We start from the raw sequence: 17,241 nt of genomic DNA on the forward strand, positions 1-17,241 counted from the left end.
TTTTCTTCTTCTTCTGTTTTTATACAAAATGTTAAAAGATTTATTCAAAATACATATAGTGATTTAATTTTTTGATAATAAATATCTATCTATATTTCCAAAAAAAGAATGAAATAAAGATGATTATTCAACGAGTATTAAATATAATGATAACTATAGAGCATGAAGAGAAAATATAAAGGAGGGAATAAGGAGAACTATCGCTTAGAGCCCATAAACAGTCTTCGTCTAAGAAGCGGATTCCAGGGTTTCATTCTACCACAGAATTGCTCCAAGTCCCTAAGCTCTATGAGCTTACGACAACGTCCCCCCGTTTGAATGGGATCTCTATGAAAGTGAGGTTCGGCTTCAACAAGAGGAAATTGATCCTTTTCACTGGGTAAGAATACACCTTTGTTGTCTTTGACTACCTGTAGAAACCCTGGGGGCTCATATGTCTCTTTTTCGACCGTATTATACCTAGGAGACCGTGCATTATAGAACGGAAAGTAATGATTTTTATTCTAGCAGAACTTACTTTGATTGGATTGAGCGATGTGCTTTCCACCTATTAAAGCGATATACATTATTTCCGTGCATTCGAATTCGTTCCATATTCTTCGTCTTGAGTGCTTTGTAAAGAGCAAAGTCCATTTTGTTGTATTTATCGTAGATATCTTCGGGGAAATGACGGATCTTCTTGGTACTATTATCCATCATTTTGTTGAGGTCCCTCGTGTGCCATCTGGCCGTGAAAACATGTTGTTGAAGGTTCCACCTTTCGCCAGGAGATATTTTATGAAGCTTGGTGCTGCGACCGGCTCGAGTGCGAATGTACATTCCCCAGTCCAGTCGCTTGAATCGATCTTTTGCAATAATAAAGGATAAGAGGCCAGGGGTTAGGACTCAAAGATGAAGTGGCTCTTACCTTCAGCATCCTTGAGCTTAGTACGTTCACCATTCGTTTCGTTATAAAGTTGAATTCCTCTGTCCTCAGGGTAAGGCTCCATATAATATCTAGGCTGTGTTCGCCCTCTCTTATTGGCTAAAAGTTGAGACGAAGTGGAGAGACGGCGGAAGGAGTTGACCAAACTATTCATAATCAAGCATTTAATTGAAATTTAATGAACTAAGTAAAAAAGTCATAAAATGGCACATGAGTTTGTTGTATTTATTTGAAGGAATGACGTCATTTGATGAGTACGTCCTCTTGCGTCATTTCTTGGAACCACTTCCACTTGTCCTCCCCCCGTTATCCCGTTATGCCCACTCTATCAACAGTCAACACTGGAGCAGCCGTAGAGTGATATAACTCCTTATCCTGTCGCGTGCGCTCTCCGTCTTCGTCATCATATTAAAAGTTTAGATTAGACTTTAACTTAATCAATTATTATTTATTATTATAGAGAGTATTCGGTATTCATTTCATTCATATCATCAATTTTAACTTATATTAATAAAATCATATACTAGATCGCTATTCAATAAGTCAATACAATCCTTAGAGACTGTAATTAATAATTTGTTGAGAGCCTTATTAGTTGCCTCCAAGGCAGTTAAAAGTGGAATTGTCTGAATTGAGTGAATCCTATAAGTAATTAGTAATGGTGAATTGAATTGGATGGAGGACGAGAGATGAATCATGTCGGAAGAAGAGAGGAGTGATCCACCACTACTTGAGGAGGATTCTCAAAGCACAGCCACCTCTTTAGGCGAGGACAAGTCCAACCATTTCGAACCCACAAGAGACACCCTCTCAGAAGGGATCCTTTCCTTGCTCAGACCCACTCTTGAGTCCATTGACACCTCTGTAGCCGATACACGACAAGCTCAGACAGAGCTCAAGACTCAAATTGAAAAGCTCACGGCGGATTTAGAGGAAATTGCCAAAGTAAAGAAACAAATTTGGATTCTTCATTATTCACTCGTATTTTAATAACTTTTTTTTATATCTCTTCTTCTTTCCTCTTCGTAGAAACAAGACTGTCCAGTCAAATTAGAGACCTACGTAGATAAATTACACAATTCCAAGCGAAAGGTCCTTGTTGTTTCCAATATTCTTCAGGGCGCTCAAGAGCGTTTAAATCGTATTCATCAATTGTCTATGAAGGAAACAGCCAAACGTCGAACTTTACTTGAACCCAGTGATAATTGAAAGAGAACATGACGTCCACACGGAGTGGACACAAACGTCTTGGTGCCTCTTCTGCCATAGAAATTGAAATCGAGCGTTCACGTGAAGAGAGTAACTGGAAGAGAATCGTGGATCTTGCTGAGCAAGTTAAACAAAGGCCTGATAAACAGTTTGAAACTCTGGCAAGCTTTCTAATTGGAGAAGGGAAATTGGAAGAGTTTTTAGAAGAAAATCCTCCCAAGGAGACTAATATACCTAAAGCAAAAACAGGACTTCAAGATGCTAAGCAATGTCTTAATCGTACCATTGGTGAAGAAGCCAAAAAATTAGGGGTTCATTTGGATTCTTTTATTTTATTAGGTGAGGGTCACTCTCAATAAATCTTTGTTTCGTTCATGCTTCTGACTTTTCCTTGAAATCACAAATTTAGGTAAAATTCATTTTGCTCAAGGTCTTTACAATGAAGCATTAAAGTACTATGAAAAGGCTCAATTAGATATGCTGGAAGAAAAAGCTCTTCCGCCTAGGAGTTTAAAAATAATTGCCGAAGCCTTTGCCATCAAAGGCCTTTGTTATGAAAAAATACCCCTTCAAAATACATCAAAACACAAATCGATTGAACGTGAGAATAATATCCTCCGTTTTTACGAATTAGCTGCAGACCTTACTTTGTTATTCCTTCAAACGGCGGATAGAGCATCTTCAACTGCTGGATACGGAACTGGAACTGCAAATCAGTCTACTTGGTCTGTTACTTCTGTCGGGACCGGAGGATCCTCTTCATCTCCCATACCCTCTTTCAATAATGTGCAACATAAATTAGGTTACATTTTAGAGACTGTTCTTCTTAAAGCTCCTGCATTATGTATTCGATCGAATGACATTAATAAAGCAATTAATAGATTTCGTACCATGCTCTTTGCTGAAGAATCAGAATCAACCAAGGTTTGTTTAATGTTAAATTTGTAAATTATTTATTATGCTTAATGACAATGTTCCATATTTGCAGAGCATTAGACAAAATGTTTGCAAGCAATTGAGCGAAACTTTACTCCAACAAGTAAGTGATGTCGCGTATCATAAGCCAGAAGTTGAATCATCGCCACAACATCAAAAAAGAACTGCTTCACGTAATTATTTAATGGACTCACCTTGGAAGCCACGAAAACACGCGGTTCAATCTAATTCTCAGACACAAGTTGGAACACTTAATGACTCCAGCATTTTTCACCCAAGATCTAGAATTGAGGAAATAGTTCTTTTACTCTTGATTGCCGAATATTTGGCTAGTAAAGAAGCTGTTTTGAGTCAGAGTCCAGAGTTTAGGGATACACGAAAAAGAACCTATCATAACGCAACTGTTATTTATGATATTTTATCTGTAACTTTGTCTCGATTTTCTCAATTTCATCTTTTGTCTGATGTCTTGGAAAGGTCTATGAAATTTTCATTTGGTGAGAGCCATTCATGGACTCAATTTGCATTAAACCTCGCAGCAGAGGGGCAATACTATCGAGCTGTGATAGTTTATCGTCAAGTGGCTCATCTGAATGATGAAGAAGTTGGGCCAAGCTTGGTGATGGCTCGATTATGCTATGAAAAGTTGGCTCGGCACGATGAAGGATTGGACTGGTCAAAACGAGCATTGAGTAAGGATAAATCTGGGTTACACAAAGGGAGATGTAATGTGTACTTAGGAATAGGCTATTCTTTATTGTCATACGAACAAGAGAATGAAAAGGATAGAAATGAAACTCTGAATTTAGCATCTAACTGCTTTGAAAATGCAGTCAAATTTGATCCTAATGATCACCTTGCTGAATTTTATTTAGCCTATCATTCGGCGCGAAGAAGAAGAATTCATGAAGCCAGTGATAGAGTTCGTCGAGCCTTGAAGCTTCAACCTGATCATCTTGCTTCTCTGCATTTGTTTATTTTACTTCTATCTGCTTCAGGGGAGCGTGAGGCTGCTCTAGAACTTACGACTCAGACATTGGAAGAGTACCCTGACTCTATTGCTTTAATGACTCTGAAAGTTAATTTAGAAGAAGTTGTCAAAGGACCCAGTGTTGCCATTTTAACAGTAAAGAAAATGCTTAGTCAATGGCAGAATTTAAACTATGATCAAGTGAGTTTATTCATATATTTATTTTTATTTTTATACTAAAACTTAACACGTTAAATTACGATTATATTTTTATAGAACTCCTTTACAAAAAACCCCTCTTCATCAAGTGCATATGATGCTCTTTCTGACAAGGACTCTGTTTCACTCCATGCCCAAAGTATAACAGCCTCACATATAGAAAGAACTTTGAGCGAAGTAGCAAGTTCTTTGTCTTCTAGTCATCAATTTATTTCCAAAGAGAACTATTCTTCGTCCTCGTATGCTCAAATGAGGATATGGCTATTAGCAGCAGAGTTGCATCTTCATCAAGGAAATGTAGAGGCTGCGGATCTATGTGTAAATGAAGCAAAACAGATTTCTCCATTGAATCATCACATCATGTATGTAAAGGGACTTATCAATGAGAAAATAGGTAATGCATGATTTGACAATATATCTTAAATATATATTATTTCTTGCCATTGAATAGGAGAGCTTTCAGATGCTCAACAATGTTTTGAAAATTGTCTTGGAGTAAATCCATCTTTTATCAATGGGCTCTATTACTTAGCTAAAGTATACACAGCTCAGGGTTACCATAGATTGGCAGAACAAACTTTAAAAACTGGTTTAAGGTACGTCCAATTTTTCATAGCATATCATTTGGTTATAATTAATAAACGCTTATACTTATGTCTTAGGCTGGACCCCAACAACGAGTCCCTTTGGCGTTTAACAGGGGAAGTAACAGAGGCAATTGCTCTAGAAATTATGGAGTCGTATGAGGATGAACCTAATGATACGGTTCATATTAAAGAGGAGTCAGAGTCAACTCCGTCAGAAGAGAGTAGGAATTTTTTGCTTGAGGAGGCTAAAAAGTTATTTAGTCGATCCTCTAATTGTCATGCCATATCTTTGTCTGTTCAAACCTCCTCACCCATTTTACCTTTTACAACTATACCTTTAGTATTTGAGTAGCTCTTTCACTTTAATTTATTGTTATAAGTAAAATAATTAAAAATGAAATAAATTTATTATTATTAGGATATATTTATGTAATATCTAATATATGGCATGAATATATAAATTTGCTTGTTAAAACTTAATCAAATAATATTTGGATTGGCTTTTTCTTTTATGATACTTTGATGTTACTATATGCGTTTATTTTTATACATCAACCTGTAAAAAATGACACTTTCTAGGGTCGTAGGAAGCAATTTTTAGTATGAGGAGATGAGCGTGAAATTTTTTAACATGACACATTATTATGCTCTATACGCATACCAGATCCTTCAGCTATTATGCTTTTTGAATAACCATATTTTGTAAGTATTTTAATCGACCAGAGTTGCTCAAATTTTATTAGACCTTCGTTGGTTCAAAAACTTTCCTGGCGAACACTAAATTCTAATAATTGTATGCCCTTTATAGCGTAACTTTCGCTCAAGAAGCTTTTCGTGAAGAAGAAGTAAACTAACATAGGATAATGCCATTTTCATGAGCAGGTCCCACGGAAGTGCTATGTCCAGTAGAATTTAGATTTTAGAGTTCCGTTCCAATAGTACTTCAAAAAAATTCAAGAAATCAAGGTTAATATTTTTTTTACTTTTTTAAATATGGTTATTGTGAAATATGAAGAGCTGATAAAGCAATTATTTTATCTATAATATATCTTTTTCAAATAAGTTGAAATGTTCCTTTCATAAATATTCATTCAAAAATAATTGCATACCAGTAGCGGGATGTATGATTTAAACCAGGATTTGAAAAACCCAAGCATGGGGATAATAAGGCCTCTAGACATTAAAGGGGGCTCTATAAAAATGTATCTCAATTATTTTTAATAAAAAAATTATTATGTATGTTGAAAAAATATTATACTTTTGGAATATTGAGCCACCTGCAACAATTTGCAAATTATGAACCCAACTGGGCCCAAACGTTAAAAATCAACCTTGCGTATCAATACTTAAAACGGTTAAGTATTTTGTAGTACTAAATTTATGAATTTTCTCACTTTTACTTCCTAAATCTTGACCCTGTCCCTTCTATAAAAGATGAAGGGGAGCATAAGGTGACCTAAAACGACAACAACCATAACTTGCTGTGGGTATTTGGCCTTCATGATCCTAAGAATGTAATAAGCAATTTTTGATACCATCTATTGTTCCTCGAGTTATGTTTCTGGGCTGGACAGAAATGTTCTCATCTGATAAGAACCAGACAAGATCTTTCACGGTAGGCTTCTGTTTTAGTTTGATAAAAGCCTTGGTTCGGGTGACACTTTCCTCACTTTTGAGGGGATTTGCGACGTTCATAGCTATTGTACTGTTTGTCTTCATTGAGGGCATAATGGGTAGTTGAACGGGATTGTCAAGTTGATGCTGTCAGCGATCACATTCATCGATTTGCCTGGATTCTTTTCAATTCTCTTTGTTTATTTTCCTTGACAAAGCTGGATTTCGGACAATTTTGATCGCCTCCGGGTCACAAAGCTTGATGGAAATCATAGTAAGTAGGTCTTCAACATCCTGTTCCCACAGGTTTTCTAAACTTTTAGACGAATCGAGTAGTGTGTTCGACCACTTTAGACCAAAAACGCATTTTATATTTTACCGTTTTAAATTGCAAAAAATACACACAAGGTCACAACGTTTTTGTTACTGATTAAAAGAAGACAAATGTATGTTGTCATAAGGGAGCATAATGATCTACTGATATGTTAGAGTGACATTTTTACTGTACTTAATCTCAATTAGTGTGTGTACGCTGAAGAGAACGGCATAAAAGCCTGGATATGACTAGTGATGAACATTATGTGTATTTTTGGTGCGTTGAAAAAAGAAACCAAAAAATCGTATGGTAACCCTGACTATTTAAAGAATGTTTTGGAGGAGAGCAGCTTAGCTGCCATGATGTTTTATTAGATCAGCTATAATCAGCTTTGATGAGGAATGAAGGGGAGAATGAAATAAACAAGGACATTGAGAAGAATTACTCCGATGTCGATCCTCAATTCTACTCTGTGTCCAACAAGTACAAACAATTATAATTCTGCAACAAATCCACAATGTTACTGTCCGTCTTCTCTGAACACACACATTTTCAATATAATTTAATTTAGTAGAAAAGGAAGTTCACTACTGAGGAGTTAAATAATAATGACAACAGCAGAGGAAAAGAAAATTCATTCTTCAGATTACCAATTCCAAAAAATACATATGATTTGCATCACTAAATATGACCGTTGAGGACGGTTGGATTTTTCATATATTTTCTTTAAGCAATTGTCTACATTTCTAAACTATACTTAGTTATTATTTGATTGTTAAAACACAGTAAAATGCCTTTTCACATCGAGCTTTTTTATCTACTTGTAAACTCGACTGTCAAAAAGGGGGGGGGGAAATAGAAATATATATTAGGGTTAGTCTTCTGTATTTTTCTTGTTCCCAACTGTTGAATGTTATTTGGAGATTAATCATTAAATGCATTGAATTGATTATAATTTTATCATGAAATCAAGATTAAAAATCATATTTATCAACCAAACCTCGACAGATGAAACTCTTTTTCAAGAACTACATCTCTAATGCCTTAAGTTTTTGACGTTTTTGAACACACTCTTTTTAAAAATTATTTGTTTAGGTTTTTGTTTGAATGATAACTGAGAGTTTAGGGATGAAAATATGTACTCGCACAAATCTACAATTGTCCCAATATTGTTACTTAGGATTGTTTATTTATGCTGGGAGAAATCAATGGGTGGGGGGGGGATGGGCTCGTTCCAAATAATTTTTTCAGTAGTATTATTTATTAACCATATTAATGGTGAGTCATTCATAGTCACTCCAATAACAAAATCAAGCCCCCAATAACAAAACCGTGATGACGGCACTGTTATGAAATAGAAACCATTAGATTACTTCCTTTTTCATTGATTGTTTGCTGATTTTGAAGAGATACAACAGTCTTAACGTGTACGTATCACCAAGGAAAATATTCTTATCTAAGTACATATTCTACAACGTTATCTCTCAAAATTGATTGATATATTTTGTCAAAATTTCATATTTCAATCTTTTAATCTTCATATTTTTAGAATTATACCCTCCTCGCTTGTAGTATTTTGTTTAAAATATTTTTTTCCCCGATTTGAACCAAGTTATACATATTATGTCCTCTCAAACTTTCTAAAAGTATCCATAATTAATTGAGGGGCTTTCTCAATCGACCTGATGTTTTTTTCTTAAAAAAAAAATATATATTTGTATATTTTATACATTGATTATGTAATGCATTGAAAACCTACTATGTACTAAAAAAATATCCCTAATATTTGATTAATTGAGCTAAATTTTGAATATTTTTATTTTCAAGAAAATTTGATGGTTTTGTTTAATTTTTGCAGATATAAATTGGGCGAAAAAATTGGCAACGCCTGATAAGAAGTTTAACAAGAGCTCTTTTATTTATTTGTTTATTCCTAAGCTCTGTTAAATTCAGTTTAATATTGTTTGTTATCTATTAATTGTTGATTAAAATAAAAGAATTTGGAAAAGTGGGGTGTATAAACAAAGTGAAGACAAATCCTGGATCAGTGATGAAGGATTAGAAAATGGTTTATTGCTTCTTTTTTTTTCCTCCCGCTCAAAATTGAAATGCAAATAAAAAAAAATGAATACTGGTGATTGATTTATCATTATTATTTGATGCCATCATTGGGACGAATTCAATTAATGATGCAACACATTTAGTATAATTAATTCCAAATTTGGAATATTTTTTTCTCATTCATCATTATAGAATGTCAAATTATGTTTGTAGCTATTTTTTTCCATACCTCCTCAACCTTTCTCCTAAAACCAGCTCTACCTGAAAACAACATAATACTATATAAACATGACTTTTGTACTAATTAAGATTAGTTGAAAATTCCCTCTGAAGTAGTAAAGTCATTCAACATGCAGTTTATCAACGTAAAACCCTTCCATACATGCCATGAGAGAGTGAATCATGGGATAAATTGGATCTTTTACCAATACGGGGTGATTGTGGCCAAGTAGGTATTATTTTTGTTTTGTATTCTTAGTTGTTGTTTGGCGAAAAATATTTATAAAAACAAATAAATATACTTATTTATCTGTTGATCTTTAATTTTTCTAAAAATAGTTATCATGAATCTACTTTTTGGTTTATATAGGCTTATATATTTGAGAGTAACGTGAGTATGCGTAGGAAAACAGAAATAGGTTATTCACCTTTTTCAACCAATGTCCTGTACATAGGACTTTTTTATTTGATGATTTCACATATTTAGGTAAAATCCATATCTTCCAAATATTGAATACACATGAAGACATGCAATAACAAAAGAACCCTTTTTTGATATCTCCCATTACCATTTTATACGTGTACTATCATAAAGATATGTGCACATATGCACCCTCAGATAAAAATTGCTTCCTACTACCCTTTAAATATTATGAGTAGGATTCAGTGAAGTTGATTGACAGAGAAACCCGTATTTGAAATAAATTTGCGGTGTCTATCTAAACGAACAATAATTGATTGATCTATCCTTTTGGGCCCAGTATACTCTTGACTGTAATTGCAAATTACTTTGAAAATCGATTCAATGATTTAACTGTTAGTAAAAAATTTCATATATGAAATTTTGGGTACAGTTAATTTAAAAAAATCTGAATTACACCATTTCATGGTCAAGATATAGTATTTTTTATGACAAAAATAATGACTTACTTCAATTTGGTTTTCAATGTTTTTTCATCTGATATTGAAAAGTTTGAATCCAAGTTGATGACCGAAACATCATCATGATTTCAATTTTCATATCGAATCTTGTTTATTTTTTAGAAAAAAAAAATGATTCTTGTTTTTTTCTGGGAAATATATTGTGCTTCTTATTTTTTGATTTTCCCACCTAACTTTTTGATTTTCCCTCCTAAATTTTGCACCCTATAAAATATTTATTGGAAGAGGGGGAAGGGTCAGACTACCCCACGGCTACTGGTCACAACATAAAAAAAAGGAGGACACTTCCAAAAATTTTGAATCTTTTTTTTCTATAACATAACTTTTTTTTTCATATTCTTGTTATTGATTTTCCAAAAACAAAACAAAAAACCATAATGGAAATTAGTTTCAGAAAATAATTTCTTATGTTTTTTGTAAATACATTTTTTCCAAATGCATTTGAAATAAGGAAAGATTCAGACTTGATGCTACGTAGGGCAACGTATTTAAAACTAGGCCTGTTCAGTGTCAGGTTGTCATATGGTATTTATAATAAATGGAAAAGCAACTACTAAATCTGTAGTGAGTTTTTTTTTGAGAAATAAATTAATATTCATCTTCACTTTTTGATACTTTTCTGTAAGAAAGCAATCATTGTTCATATTGCAAAAGGTTTTAAACTCCTAGTTTGACATTTATCGATATTCAGTGTATAATGATGCATTATTTAATAGGTAAGATAAGGACTAAATAAAATGTAATTGAATTAATGGATTAGTTATACGGGAAATATTCAAGTGGGTATTGAAACATTTAACAAGAGTGAAATACAATTTGAAAGGGAGGGAGAGATATAAACTACGTTGAATGCTCAATTAATTTATTCATAGTTCACTCATAATCTATAGGCATATCAATAGTCTCATTCATAAATAATTAGGAAGACAATTAATTTGTTTATATGTAGACGACGTATCCTAGAGATAAGTGATATGAATTGAGTAACATGAAGCTTTCTTTAATTCTAGATACAGCTATGTATTTATTGGTTTGAGTTTGGGGATTTTTATTGCATCTACTTTGGGATTTATCGACTATGTCACAGAATCGGATCCAACAAAAATTTGGCTCCCTCAAGACTCTTACTATGTTCAAAACACTAAAAAAATAAAGGATCTCAACTCGGATGCTGTAAATGCAGCTACAGTGACACAGGTTATAGTGGAGTCTGAGGTCAATATTCTAAGAGGTATGGTCTTAAAAGTTTACTCATAGGTAATTAAATAGCATGATGAGGCACGTCATTATTTGGTGTTTTTTTCTAGTATAAGTAAAACATTATTGGGAGGATCCAGCACCTAATTTGATCCAACATAGCTCCAGTAAATTATCTCCTATTCTTCAAGAAACTACTTTTTAACAACGGAGTTTTCAAAATATATTTCAATTTTTTTTTTTTTTCATAAAGTAATAATAAATGGTCAACATAGACACTTTTATTTTATAATATTATCCATAGAATGAATTAATTCATAGACATATACTGTGTTAGAACATTAACCTCTATTGAATCTTGTTACCCAACAAATCAAAGGTGCAGTTCTATTAATATTGACAGTCAATTTTCTACTTATACTTATGCATTTAAAAGCTTTCCAACTATTCTAAAAATGGGTATAAATAAGTGGTGAATCAACTCAAAATTCATCTGTATCGGTTTTCGGAAAAATACATTTCTTATATTTAAAGATAACGTCGTACAATAAATTAATTATCACTGTTATGCTTTATCCCTTAGGGAATTCTAATTTATTATTTTGAATTTGACATTTTCTTTTATAAATCCTCTCTCACTTTCTGTCCTATACGACAAGCTTTTTTATCCCCTCAGAACCTCTACTCTGGTAAAGAAAAGCGGAAAAAGCAACTTATGGTAAATATGTGAAGATTTGGCAAGATAATGATGATGTATTGATATCACTTTCAGCCCTTTTAAATCAGAGTAAACTGACAAAAACAGCTGGAGAGATAATACATTGTATTTTAGTTTATTTAACTCTACATTAGTGAATGGGGATATTATGCACCCCAAAGTTATTAACATCCCTATTATTTCTTTAAATCTACATTTCATAACTTTTCAGCTTACTCCTGAAAAATAAAATGAGATTATATACTATTCTTTATTTATGTTGATAATGCCTTATTTAGGTTTTTTTTGTTGTTGTATATTTAGCTATTTTCAATGGAGGTTTACTGAATTTAATTAGCTTAAAAGTCTTTCCTTTTTTTTTTTTTTTTTTGGATTTCTTGGATTATTCTTTTTTTAATATAATAGGATTTTGTAACTATTCAGTTATGTAATTATAATATACACAATCTCATTAAAACTGATGAGTACTATTTTGATCCCCAAAATTTAAACACAGAAATAAAATTTCACAGAAAATTTTATCAAAAATAAAAGTATAATGTTTTTGCTTGAAGAATGACAAATAATATCTGGTTGAAACCCCAAACTACTCAAGTTGTCAATATTATTTTAAAATAAGGATTTATTGATGTTTTATATTCATTCAAGTTTTGTTTTTTTGCATTTTAATTGATATTTACGAGTGCAAAATGAACGGAATAATTTTAAAAAATGACACAAAATTTAAGTGACTATTATTAATTATAATTATTCAACTATACTGTAATTGAATACACTTTATTTTTGGGGTATATTTTCTACTCCGTTTACTTACCATATTATAACATAGATATTGACTAACAGAATGTTAAAAAAGCGAGTTGTGCTACTCTTTTATTCTTCTTTTCTTTTAATGGCCCTCTACGATAACTAAATTAATTTTCAAATAAAATTTATCCAAAAAAGAAATTTAGCTATGAAATATTTCACTTTACTTTAAATTAAGCTTAAGATTTTTAGCTATGAAATGAAGTATTTTACAGCTCTCTTTATTAATTTTAAGAAAAAATATCATTTTTTTAATTCAAAGGAAGAAAATTTAAAATTATAAAAGGAGTTTGAAAATCTGTAAGGTTAGGCTTTGAAATGTATTCAAACTACTTATCTCTATTTTGGACATAACGTGCTAAAAAAACTTTAAATCCTAAGAATGACCTATAATGACAAAACCTGATGAATGAAAGATTTGCCCATATTTGGAATTAGGGACTTAAATTATAATAAGTTTAGTCTAATTTGATTTCAAGATACTAAAACGGGGGATTTTGTTGGTCGATGTTATGGTGTCATTTTTCATTAATATATTTTTTTACATTATCTACCTTAGTGAGGACTACCCTCTGTTTCGATAATTTTTATTTATTATTATGGTAAAATATATATATATTACTATTTAGAAAAGTTATTTTCATTTTTTTTGAGATCCAATGATCATTGGTTAGTTATGGACATCTTTTAGGACTCAAACTGTAATTTCTTTCTTCTATATAAATTGAAAAATCTGATAAAATAAGAAATATTGTGAAAAAAGATTTTTTTGTCTATGCTTTTTCTAACGCTTATGTCATTTTTAGCTAAACCACATATGCCCCTAGGTAAAGTAGTTAATGAAATATGACTTTATATGATTTAAATGTCCACCTTATGCAGCTTCAAATAAATAATAGAAGGAAGATTAACGTAGGAAGTGAAGGAAACGTAGTTTTAGGTAGAAAGTTCAAATGAGTGGCGTAAAGTTTGTCTGGATTTTTACCTATATTTACGATTTTTTCGGCCGTGGGAGGGAATTACATTTTTTAAGGAATAACTTTATTTCAAATTCTAACACTTATGTTTTTTATATGCTCAGCCAAGGAACTAAATGCCGTTTATAAGCTTCACTCCTCTATAATTAATTTAAAAGCTCCATCTAATGAAACATTCAAAGACCTTTGCTTCAAAGAACGAGTCACAGTTCCAATTTCGACACCTCCAAGTGAAATTTGTAGAGCATTAGCCAATGCAGAATGGCTGTGCTCTGCCAAAAGTATATTTGAAATCTGGACGAGCGATGAAAGTAGTAAGGAGGCGTCCATTATTGCCCAACTCACGGATGAAGATATTTTAGATGCTTTAAGTCAGGATTTGGCAATCAGCAAGCTTTTTCGAAGACCTTTTCGCCCAATAATTGGGTCAAAGATGTTCAATGACAATGGGACTTTGAAGGGAGCAAAAGCCCTTCTTTTAAGTTACTCGATCAAAACAAACAGCTCGGATAAAAATGGTAATTTTGTTTCCTTATTAGAAATACATATTTACATTAAATTTTATTTAGGCATTCCAATTTGGGAAAAGAGTGTCAAAGAGCATGTCTTTAATTATAGTTTCGGGGATGAGAGCAGCAATCTGAGTGTGACATTGTTTAGCTCTAGCATCTTTCGAGCCGAGTTTCAAAACGGAATGGAAAATGATGTTCAACTCTTTATTTTTGGATATTTAATTGTTTTTGTCTACATCATTTTTAATCTGGGCGAGATGAACACCCTGGAACATAAATTTTACTTAGCAGTTGTGGGGATTGCATGTGTAGGAATGGGCTACGCCTCTTCTGTAGGCATTTTTCAACTGTTGTCTGTATATGCAACTCCTATGAATTCTATCCTACCCTTCATGCTGCTTGGTATTGGTATTGATGATATGTTTGTCATCGTTCAAGCTTCCAAGAATGTGAAGCAAAACGATGATGAGGAAGGAGAGAATAAAATGGATAGTTACATTGGTAACATCATGAAATCAGCAGGTGTAGCCATTACAGTCACATCACTTACAGATATTTTGGCTTTTGGCATCGGAGGATTTAGTCAACTTCCGGCCCTTAGAAATTTTTGTCTCTACTCTTCAGCAGGAATATTCTTTGTCTACTTCTACATCATGACCTTTTTTCTGGGATGGTTCGTAATTGATGCAAGGAGAGTTGAAAGCCACCGTGATGCCTGTTTGCCGTGTATCATAAAAAAATCATCTTGGGTACCCTGTTACACGAGAAAATCTTTTGCAGAGAGACTGTTCTCATGTTCGGGTGTCCTCATTGACTCCTTATTCTTTAGAGGTCTAGCCATTATTGTAACAATCGTTGTCTTTGGATTTGGAGTATACGGACTTACTTTAATAGAACCAAAGTTCGATCCAAAATCATATATTAATCCAGAATCTAAGCTCTTGTCCTATTTTAAGGCCTCAGAACAGCATTTCCAAAAATTGGTAAGATTGTTCGTTTCCTTTGAGTGTATTTTTAATGTATTGATATTTTTTGTTTTTCAATTTATGTTAGGGTGGAATTCCAGGACAGTTCTATATTCTCAATCCAAATAACTCTTTGGTTGAAATAGAGAAAGTTTATGAGGAGTTAAAAAATTCTGAGTTTATTGAGGAGAATAGTCTCCGAACCTTTCATAAAGCTTTTTCAAAGACCATAAACAGTACAACCAATTTTCAATACTCATCCCTCACAAACTTTTTATATACATCAAGGGTTCCCTTTGATTGGGCAGTTAAATTCAAAGCGAGTCAAAAGCCAGTATGTGGGGATACTACAGAGGATGTGAAGTTATCCGCTTTTGTGCTTTATTTTCAACACATAAAGTGAGGTTCTACGTCTATTACATTTACATATATTATTTGACATCAAATTCATTAATTATTAATTTGACATCAAATAAATTTATTTTCAGGAAGACGAGAGTCCAAGACCAGATCCAATCAATGAAGAAAATATACCAAATCGGAGAGAAAATTGAAGGAGAACGAAATGGACTCATATTCCCACACGCAACTCAGTATTCAAACCTCATAACCTTGGATATAATTCTATCTGAGCTAACACGGAACATACTCTTGGCTCTCATGACAGTGTTTATTGCAGCTTTATTTCTTTTGGCAGACGCACTCACCTCTATCTATGTTCTCCTGTCCATACTCCTGTCCATCATAGATGTGACGGGCTACATGTATTTTTGGGGTGTGAGCATCGATACAGCCTCTGCAGTTTTATTAACCGTGTCCCTTGGATTAGCTGTGGACTACTCTGCGCACATTGCGCATGGTTATATTCATTCAAGTAAATCCAGTAGGGGGGAAAAGGTGAAGGATTCCCTTACAAAAGTGGGTCCAGCAGTCCTCAGTGGTGGAATCAGTACGTTCCTTGCATTTATCCTCCTTGCAAATTCGAGTTCCATCGTATTTACAACATTTTTCAAAATATTTTTTCTCGTGGTACTCTTTGGATTATATCATGGATTGATTTTTTTGCCTGTTTTACTTAGTTTTATTGGACCAGTCTATCGACAGGTCCAAGATTCGACAAAGAAATAAGGAAATTTTCATTTATCATACCAGAACCTCAAAAGTGAGGCAATTATCTTTTTGTTTTTACTCATACTCATGAAATACAAAACCTAGTCTTTTAACTATGCCTCATAAATCTCTAATTCTTTGACGCTGCAATAAAAAAGTAATTTTATCATTATACATCTCTATTAGTATGTTCATAGGCACAAGATTCGCCTTCATTCAATTTTAATTAACGTAGGGATTCTGCATGTATATAGAATGATGAGAGCGAGGGCCTCGAGAATACATTAAAAACAAAAAGTAAGTGGTGAAAACTTTTCGAAGAAATAATCATTAACGTAAATAAATTGGTTTAACAAGGTGAAGTGCAAAAATTAAATGAGAAAATGCATCATAAGGCTTTAATGAGATAGATTTATGTGTACTATATACATATATTATATTTTAAATGAAAAATGTTATGTATGAACATCGAGATTATTACTTAAAAAAAGACGCTTTCAGGAGGGTTCGCGTGTCAGGAATCATTTCACTGATGGTAATAACTAATAATAGTTGTTGTATGTAAGAAAAAGAGGAATAATTGCTATTTATTTTTCTTCCTCAGTGTGAAAAAGTAGTGTATTAATCATTAAATGATCAATGAGTTGATTAGGGATGTTACTAACCTTCCTTTTTTTTCAATATGATTTTTGAGAATTATTTTTATAAATTAAAGTATTTGAAAAAAAAGAATGACACTTGAACATTTAATTTAGGATTTTGTGTTGGTTTCTGATGGATTTTGCATCAAATAAATTCTTTCTTACCCTTTGATATTTATTACTGCAATTTTTGGAAATATATATGATCTATAAGAAGAAGAAGCTAACTATGGGTGGATTTAATCTCTTTTCGGTAAATTCTTTTTTTTTTATAACAATTTAAAAAACTACGAGTTTTTCCATTTAAATCTTAATT

At 32.7% G+C, this 17,241-nt stretch overlaps 4 protein-coding genes across 4 annotated transcripts; 3 read left to right on the plus strand and 1 right to left on the minus strand.

Moving 5' to 3' along the window:
* Positions 1-62: 62 nt before the first annotated feature.
* On the minus strand, positions 63-1,426 carry mRpL35 (mitochondrial ribosomal protein L35). The gene is made up of 3 exons (XM_040714104.2): positions 908-1,426; positions 518-845; positions 63-459 (listed from the first exon to the last, which is right to left on the minus strand). Exons 1-3 carry the CDS (start codon positions 1,077-1,079, stop codon positions 198-200), a joined length of 762 nt encoding a protein of 253 aa, XP_040570038.1. The 5' UTR covers positions 1,080-1,426; the 3' UTR covers positions 63-197.
* A 195-nt stretch (positions 1,427-1,621) lies between these two features.
* On the plus strand, positions 1,622-2,134 carry Snapin (SNAP associated protein). Its single transcript, XM_040714889.1, has 2 exons — positions 1,622-1,870; positions 1,955-2,134. The coding sequence occupies exons 1-2, from the start codon at positions 1,622-1,624 to the stop codon at positions 2,132-2,134; spliced, it is 429 nt and encodes a 142-aa protein (XP_040570823.1).
* An 8-nt stretch (positions 2,135-2,142) lies between these two features.
* Positions 2,143-5,266, plus strand: LOC121119446 (tetratricopeptide repeat protein 7B). Its single transcript, XM_040714107.2, has 6 exons — positions 2,143-2,473; positions 2,544-3,058; positions 3,123-4,241; positions 4,317-4,653; positions 4,711-4,855; positions 4,922-5,266. Exons 1-6 carry the CDS (start codon positions 2,143-2,145, stop codon positions 5,196-5,198), a joined length of 2,724 nt encoding a protein of 907 aa, XP_040570041.1. The 3' UTR covers positions 5,199-5,266.
* Positions 5,267-9,059: 3,793 nt separating this feature from the next.
* Positions 9,060-16,397, plus strand: LOC121120697 (patched domain-containing protein 3). The gene is made up of 6 exons (XM_040715560.2): positions 9,060-9,285; positions 11,009-11,229; positions 13,802-14,215; positions 14,267-15,192; positions 15,263-15,573; positions 15,663-16,397. The coding sequence occupies exons 1-6, from the start codon at positions 9,188-9,190 to the stop codon at positions 16,300-16,302; spliced, it is 2,610 nt and encodes an 869-aa protein (XP_040571494.1). The 5' UTR covers positions 9,060-9,187; the 3' UTR covers positions 16,303-16,397.
* The last annotated feature ends 844 nt before the right edge of the window (positions 16,398-17,241 follow it).

Source organism: Lepeophtheirus salmonis, chromosome 6 (genome assembly GCF_016086655.4).
Source record: "Lepeophtheirus salmonis chromosome 6, UVic_Lsal_1.4, whole genome shotgun sequence".
In the NCBI taxonomy this organism is placed as follows: domain Eukaryota; kingdom Metazoa; phylum Arthropoda; class Copepoda; order Siphonostomatoida; family Caligidae; genus Lepeophtheirus; species Lepeophtheirus salmonis.

Excerpts from the sequence above, each read along its gene's own strand:
- LOC121119446 (XM_040714107.2), top strand. The coding sequence starts at position 2,143 with ATGACGTCCACACGGAGTGGACACAAACGTCTTGGTGCCTCTTCTGCC. Across the intron at positions 2,474-2,543 it reads GGATTCTTTTATTTTATTAG|GTAAAATTCATTTTGCTCAA; the intron begins GTGAGGGTCACT and ends TCACAAATTTAG. Across the intron at positions 4,856-4,921 it reads ACTTTAAAAACTGGTTTAAG|GCTGGACCCCAACAACGAGT; the intron begins GTACGTCCAATT and ends CTTATGTCTTAG.
- Snapin (XM_040714889.1), top strand. The coding sequence starts at position 1,622 with ATGTCGGAAGAAGAGAGGAGTGATCCACCACTACTTGAGGAGGATTCT. Across the intron at positions 1,871-1,954 it reads ATTTAGAGGAAATTGCCAAA|AAACAAGACTGTCCAGTCAA; the intron begins GTAAAGAAACAA and ends TCCTCTTCGTAG.
- mRpL35 (XM_040714104.2), bottom strand. The coding sequence starts at position 1,079 with ATGAATAGTTTGGTCAACTCCTTCCGCCGTCTCTCCACTTCGTCTCAA. Across the intron at positions 846-907 it reads TAAGCTCAAGGATGCTGAAG|ATCGATTCAAGCGACTGGAC; the intron begins GTAAGAGCCACT and ends TTATTGCAAAAG. Across the intron at positions 460-517 it reads CATCGCTCAATCCAATCAAA|GTATAATACGGTCGAAAAAG; the intron begins GTAAGTTCTGCT and ends ACGGTCTCCTAG.
- LOC121120697 (XM_040715560.2), top strand. The coding sequence starts at position 9,188 with ATGCAGTTTATCAACGTAAAACCCTTCCATACATGCCATGAGAGAGTG. Across the intron at positions 9,286-11,008 it reads TACGGGGTGATTGTGGCCAA|ATACAGCTATGTATTTATTG; the intron begins GTAGGTATTATT and ends CTTTAATTCTAG. Across the intron at positions 15,193-15,262 it reads AACAGCATTTCCAAAAATTG|GGTGGAATTCCAGGACAGTT; the intron begins GTAAGATTGTTC and ends AATTTATGTTAG.